The 7,175-nt window shown below is 33.4% G+C and overlaps 1 protein-coding gene across 2 annotated transcripts in view; it reads right to left on the minus strand.

Moving 5' to 3' along the window:
• The window catches only part of ANKRD13C (ankyrin repeat domain 13C), an 88,759-nt gene that overhangs the window by 66,124 nt on the left and 15,460 nt on the right, over window positions 1-7,175 (minus strand). The window contains exon 2 of one of the 2 annotated variants that reach the window (XM_081818620.1): window positions 1,511-1,552. The exons of the other annotated variant lie outside the window; for it this stretch is intronic. Within the exon in view, the coding sequence (XP_081674746.1) occupies window positions 1,511-1,552 (42 nt within the window). The remainder of the gene's footprint in view (window positions 1-1,510; window positions 1,553-7,175) is intronic. 2 annotated transcript variants of the gene reach the window in all.

Below are 7,175 nucleotides of genomic sequence, written 5' to 3' on the forward strand. Positions count from 1 at the left end.
ATGGGTTAGCCTGGTGATGGGTATTAAAGAGGGCACGTATTGAATGGAGCACTGGGTGTTATACGCAAACAATGAATCATGGAACTCTACATCAAAAACTAATGATGTAATGTATGGTGATTAACATAACATAATAAAATTTAAAAAGAAAAAATTTAAACATCAAAAAAAAAAAGAAGTTACTTAAGTGAGTATTCCTTGCAAGAAGGTATTTAAAAAAAAAAAAGCATAACTAAATAAAAAAAGAACTAAAAAATATTTGAGTCACCAATTTGTATAAAATTAAAATCAAAATTAAATTAGTCTGCAGATCATATGCTTAAGCGTATAAACTTAAAAACCAAACTAATGAAAGAATTTTGTTTCCAACAAAGCAAGTTCTGGTAACACTCCTGGGATCTGCATACATTCAGATCAAATGTTTACACCAACTGTATTATACTATGTATCAATAACAGATGTTCCAGAATATTACTTCTAGGTCACCAGAAAGAAAAGTGTTAACAAAAATTCATTACCCTGTTTAAAAATTTAAGACTATGTTTTTAAAAGATTTTTATTAAACACATCTAAAATTTTAAAATCCAGCATCAAAATGTTGCCAATCCTCTATCTGAAATCCTCACTTTCCAGGATTAGTGGGAAGGTTTTTTTACTTCTATGAATAGCCTTAAAAAGTAAATCTCTTAGGGGCACCTGGGTGGCTCAGTCAATTAACCATCTCAGGGTCCTGGGATCAGGCCCGCATCTGGGATCCCTGCTCAGTGGGTTTGCTTCTCCCTCTCCCTTTGCCTCCGCCCCTCCCCCTGCTCATGCTCACACACGTGTGCACTCTCTCTCTCAAATAAATAACATCATTTTTAAAAAAGTAAATCTTTTAAATCACCTATGAAGGTTTTTTAATTAAAGAATAAACAAGTTCTTACAATCATATAATATACAAAAGGTTAGCCTTCTGAGTTTAGATATACAAAACAATCCCTATTAAAGAATCTTATAAACTCTTTGAATATTAAAGGGATAATAATTAACAAATTTATAAATACTTACTTGATAAAATAACAAAATAATAAAAAAAAAGTTTCAAAAAGCATAAAATTAGTATAGGATTTCCATTAAGTCTTAAGATGAACTATGGAAAATGAGAAAATATTATTTTTAAAGTTTTTTTTTTTTTTTTTTGACAGAGAGAGAGAGCACAAGCACAGGGAGCGGCAGGCAGAGGCAGAGGGAGAAGCAGGCTCCCCACTCAGCAGGGAGCCCGATGTGGGACTCGATCCCAGGATCCCGGGATCATGACCTGAGCCAAAGGCAGACGCCCAACCGTCTGAGCCACCCAGGAGCCCGAGAAAATATTATTTTTAATATACTGAATCCTAACTCAATTAGCAAATAAAATAATCATGTAAATTTTGAAAAACTCAAAAAACAAAATTCATTTTAAAAATTTTTAACTAAATTTGAAATTACATGAGTGAAGTCAAACATAAGAAACGAAATATTTACTAACCTTTATTTCCTAACATCACAGCAAGATGTAAAGGAGTGTTTCCTAAAATTAAAAAAATAAATAAATTAGTATAAACACATAGGAAATTTTATTTAAAAGTGGTTTTATTTCCTTCAGAAATTTCAGTGACAGATTTTAAGCAAAAATAATGTGGCTGCAAAATGATCTTGCTAATATGGCAAATTCAAAGTCAGAGGATGCCATGGTTTCTAAACACAATGTATTCTACTCCCCACCCTTCAACGCCCACCAAATAAAGGATACCAGTTTGCTTTCGAGATATCTTCTCCCAGTTGATTTCACAGATTCCTTTGCTACTAATTTCTCTATCATATCATTCTTTGTTCATTCAGCAAACAACTCAAATACCTACTATATACTCATCTTTGGGGACAGATATCTAAAAGACCCAATCCCAGTCCTCAAGTTGTTCAGAAGTCTTCTGTTAGAGACTGATATGAAAATAAAGAATTGCTATTGTTATTTATTAGAATAGAAGAGAGTATAACATGATAATGGAACACAAAACAGAGCTCCTAATTTTGCCTGTGCAAACAGAATTAACTAATGAAGAGGGATCAGACTGAAATGAGTCTTGAAGAAAGGGTTAGAAATTTATAGGCAAACAAAGCAACACTGACTAGTATTCCATGTTAAAAACAATTCCCCCAAATTACATTAAAATGCAAGAACAGTTTATATTTAGGAAACAAACAAATGTTTATGACTAGTGGGGGTAAACAGAATAGTAAATAATGAAATTGGCAAGATGAGCAAAAGATAAATTAATGATGATTATAGGCTATGCTATGAAGTTTGGACTATAGCCTATTAGTTGATGTTATATAATGATTAATTTAATTTCAAAATGATACCCTAAGCCACACTAGTAGCCTAAAAACATCTTGATTATAAAAGAAAGCAAACCTATAATTTTTTAAAAAGTTACTGAATAAATTTATGTATACTAATTTTCAGATATTAGCATTTTTACAGAAGGCACCACATAATTTTTGCCAATAAAATGAGCTGCACACTTATCAAAAAATTATATACAGGATAAAACAAGATTTGACTACTTTTTTAAAAAACCTTATAGATGATCTACCCCAATCTCTTAACTTGACAAAACTGCCAAAATGGTTAACACACACACACAAAATCTTTTGCTCGATAAAAGCACAATGGAATATGAATTGCTGGCTGTAAATACAGCAAGATAGTATTTTGTGCATAATTTAGAAGCTTAATAAATTCATTAAACTTAAATCTTCTCTGTAAGTAATTTTACAAAACAAAAAGCCTGGACTACAATAAATTTCTTTGTCTTAACTATTAGGAACAACAACAACAAGAAGACAGATTTGGGGACACAATTCATGTTTTTCCGAAATAAGATTTCCCTTAGTGACTAGGCCATATACTCCCCAGTTTTCACACCTCATAACGAATTCTAGTTGAGATATGCAAACTTTGTTAATAATCATACATTGAACGATGTCCCCAGAAAAGAGGTTTTGCTCACAATACCACTGAAGTAAACTTCACTAGTTGCCAAGTTATTGGTATAAACTATTTTCCAAAAAGTCAAACTTCAATTCTCCAAATATTTCAGACTCTTTAGGGAGCTAGGTATCTTCTTTTATGCTGCTATCTAGTCCTACAAGTTTATATTTTTATCTTATAGAGTCAATATTCATTTAGATTTACTTAACCATTTTTGCTGCTCTTCATTCCTTCCTTCATTTCTAATCTTCCATCAGAATCATTTTCCTTCTACCCAAAACAAATCCTTCAAGATTACCTTTTGTGAAGGTTTAAATGAATTCCCTCAGGTTTTTGTGTGTAAATGTGTATTCAACTTCAATCTTGAAGAACACTGTACTGAGTATATAATTATTGATTGGCTATTATTTTTCCCCTGCACTCTATGTGGTCTTATGATCTCCTTTTTTTGCTGAGAAGCAAGCCATAGGACTTTCTACCCCTCCTTTGAAAGTAATGTGACATGTCTAGCTACATTTGTTTTGTTTTGTTTAAATTATCAGCCATTTCACTCCAATGTGGATTCCTTTTTTTATTCTGCTTGGGTTGGACTTCTTGAATCTCCGAATCAGTTCTCTCAACAATTTTGTAAAACTCTCAGCAAGTATCTCTCCAAATATTGTCTTAGCTCCATTTCCTCTCTTCTCTCCTGGGGTTCAATTAAAGTAGAACTTGTCACACTTTCTATTTTTTTTTGCATTTCTTTCCCTTTCCATTTTCATTATAGATATGTTCTTCTAACCTATTTCCAAGATCATGAATTCTGTCTTCTTCAGGGTCTAAACCTGTTAGTAAACCTATTTATTTAGTTTTGGATTTCAGCTATTATATTTTTCCATTTGAGAATTTCTATTTGGTTCATTTTCAAATACATGATTTCAATTTTTATAATTTCCAGTTCTCCACTAAAATATTCAAACTTTTCTCTTATCCCCCAAGAACAAAATAAACATTGCTATTTAAAGCCTCTAATAGTAATTACAATAAATGAAGCTCTGATGTTTTTTTTCCACCCCTGGTTCTCACTCATGTTGTTCAGTTTCCTTAGAGTGCTGGTCATCTTTAATTATATACTGGATATAGTATTTAATGAGCTCTCTATATAAAAATTTTGAAGCCTAAGAAACAAATCCTCCAGATACTTTCCTTTGCTTTCGACATATGGCTGGGGATACTAGACTTCATTAATCCAGGAACTGACAATTTTTTCTGACCCTCACAAATGACTCAAAGCTGTGCTCCAGCCTCCACCACAGCTGATTTACTTTTTGTTCACTCTTATTCCTAAGGTGTAGCTCTTTAAGTTACCAGCCCAAACAGTAGAGTGTTTAAGAGATATCCCCCACTTGGTAGGCCCTGACCTCCATCTTCTGTCCTCTTAGCTCAGTGAGGCTGTCAAAAGTGCTGCTCAGCCTCTCCACTACTTCTGTTGGCTTTGCAAAAGCTACTGGGGCAAAATAACTTAAAATGCGAGGCTCAAATCTTTGGATTTCCATCTTCTGCCAGATCTTGGCCCAGTAATTCCTTCCTACCTCATTAGATCTCCAATACCCTTAAAGTTGAATATTTTATTCTTATTTGCTTCTAACGAAGACTAGTCCTAATAATATAGTCTATCATTACTACAGGCAGAAATTCTACTTCGATTTTATTTAACTTTTCTCCATATCTGTAATACTGTGCCTTCTCTTCTTTGGTACTGTTAATGCATAAAGATGAGATAATTTTATGAGCACTAATGATCATAACTTGTATCAAAATATAATTACTCTCTTAGTGCTTTTAAATCATTCTTACCTGAAGTTCAATTTATCAGTAATGAATCTTGCCATTCATATTTTTTTATCATTAACTCTAGAATAAATTTTTAATTTCTTCCAATCTCCTTTAGATGTGTCTTGTAAAAGTCCTTTTCTTCTCTTTTAGCAGATGTCACAGTTACTATTTTTGGAATTTTTTTCCCTACTTCTTTCTCTCAATAACAAACCTCATACGTTAAGTACATGAACCAGGGAGAGCACATGACTCAAACCTAACCAGTCTGATACCCAACTAGAAAACTGTTTCAGGAAAGGGCAAAATTCCCACCTGGATCAGGTTCTTTTCTGCAATTTTTTTTCTTTTCTTTTTTTCTTTCCTTCTTTTTTACTAGAACTGGTAGGGAAGACTGTCTTTTGCTGCTGGAACTATAGCTTATCCCTCATTCTTCAAATTTTTCTCCTCTTCCTCTAGCCTTTTTCTCAAATGAATTTTTTACATCTTTCATTCAATTTTCTATATTGTCAAGACTTTATTTAACAGTATCTTCAGGATACTTATAATGACACTTCTTTTATAATGAATATTTTTCAAAGACTATCAAATGACTTTTTTTCTGCTCATCCATCCTGAAATGAAGATTTATTCAAATCTAGTATGGGAAAGGACAATCAGACCGCCCCCACTCCTCTTAAGTCATTCAAAAAATGAACAGCAGAAGCCCCTTCTAAACTCTGAAGCTAAAAGAACAAGCTGATATTTAAGCATTTTCTGTGAGACTCTATTCTAATACTCTAGATAAAACAAAGAGAACCAAATAGTTGAGAGATAGTTGCTATATGGGAATCAAAGATAAGGAAAATGGTGCAAGACATACTCTTAAAACTACAAAATGTAATTGAAAGAAATTAAGTAATATCTGAATAAATGGAAAGACATCCTGAGTTCAAGGATTAAATACTGGTAAGATGACATAATGGTCTATAATTTCAAAATGATCTCCATCAAAATCCCAACTGCTTTTTTGAAGAAACTGACAAGCTGAGCCTAAAAGTCATATAAAAATTCAAAGTACTTAGACTATCGGGGCGCCTGGGTGGCTCAGATGGTTAAGCGTCTGCCTTTGGCTCAGGTCATGATCCTGGAGTCCTGGGATCGAGTCCCGCATTGGGCTCCCTGCTCGGCGGGAGTCCGCTTCTCCTCCCTCTGACCCTCCTCCCTCTCCTGCTCTCTGTCTCTCGTTCTCTCTCTCTCAAATAAATAAATAAAATCTTTAAAAAAAAAAAAAGTACTTAGACTATCTAAAACAATCTTGAAAAAGAATATCAAAGCTGGAAGATTTACACATCCCATTTTCAAAACTTACTACAAAACCACAGTAATCAACACAGTATGTACTTGTGTAAAGACAGACCTATATATCAATGGATCAATCATATTACACATAAAAATTAATTCAAAATAAATCATGGACCTAAATATATGAGCTAAAACTATAAGACTCTTGGGGAAAAAAAATGAGAAAATCTTTGTGACCCTGGATTAGGTAATGATTTCTCAGATACACCAAAAGCACAGCACAAAAGCACAAAAGCAAAAATAAACTGGCCTTCATCAAAATTAAAATGTGCTGCAAAGAATGACATCAGGAAAATGAAAAGATAACTCAGAGGGGAAAATATTTTACAAATTATATGTTTGATAATATCCAGAATATATAAAGAACTCTTACAACAAAATAATTTTTAAAATCCCAGTTTAAAAATAGGAAAGGATTTGAATAGCTTTTTCTCTAAAGAAGATATACAAATGGCCAGTAAATACATGAAAAGATGCTCAAAATCATTAGCCATTAGGAAATACAAGTCAAAACCACAATGAGATACCACTTCATACTCACTAGGATGTCTAAAAAACAAAACAAAACAAAAAAAAACAAGTGTTGGCAAGGAAGAGAAACCGAAATAAATCCTCATCCAAAGTAAAATACTGTAGCCACTTTGGAAAACAGTGTGGCAGTTCCTCAAAATGGTAAATAGAGTTACCACATGACCCAGCAAAAGGTATATACCCAACAAAATGAAAACATATCCATACAAAAACTTACATACCAATGTTCATAGCAGCATTATTCATAATAGTCAAAAAGTAGAAACAACTCGGGGGGGCGGAGCAAGATGGCGGAGGAGTAGGAGACCTGGATTTCGTCTCCTCTCAGGAATTCAGCTGGATAGGGATCAAACCATTCTGAACACCTACAAACTCAACAGGAGATCGAAGAAAGAATAGCAACAACTCTCTGAACAGAAAAGCGACCACTTTCTGGAAGGTAGGACGTGTGGAGAAGTGAATCCGAGGCGAT

This window comes from Leptonychotes weddellii, chromosome 4 (genome assembly GCF_054177405.1).
Source record: "Leptonychotes weddellii isolate Sample4059 chromosome 4, ASM5417740v2, whole genome shotgun sequence".
NCBI lineage: Eukaryota > Metazoa > Chordata > Mammalia > Carnivora > Phocidae > Leptonychotes > Leptonychotes weddellii.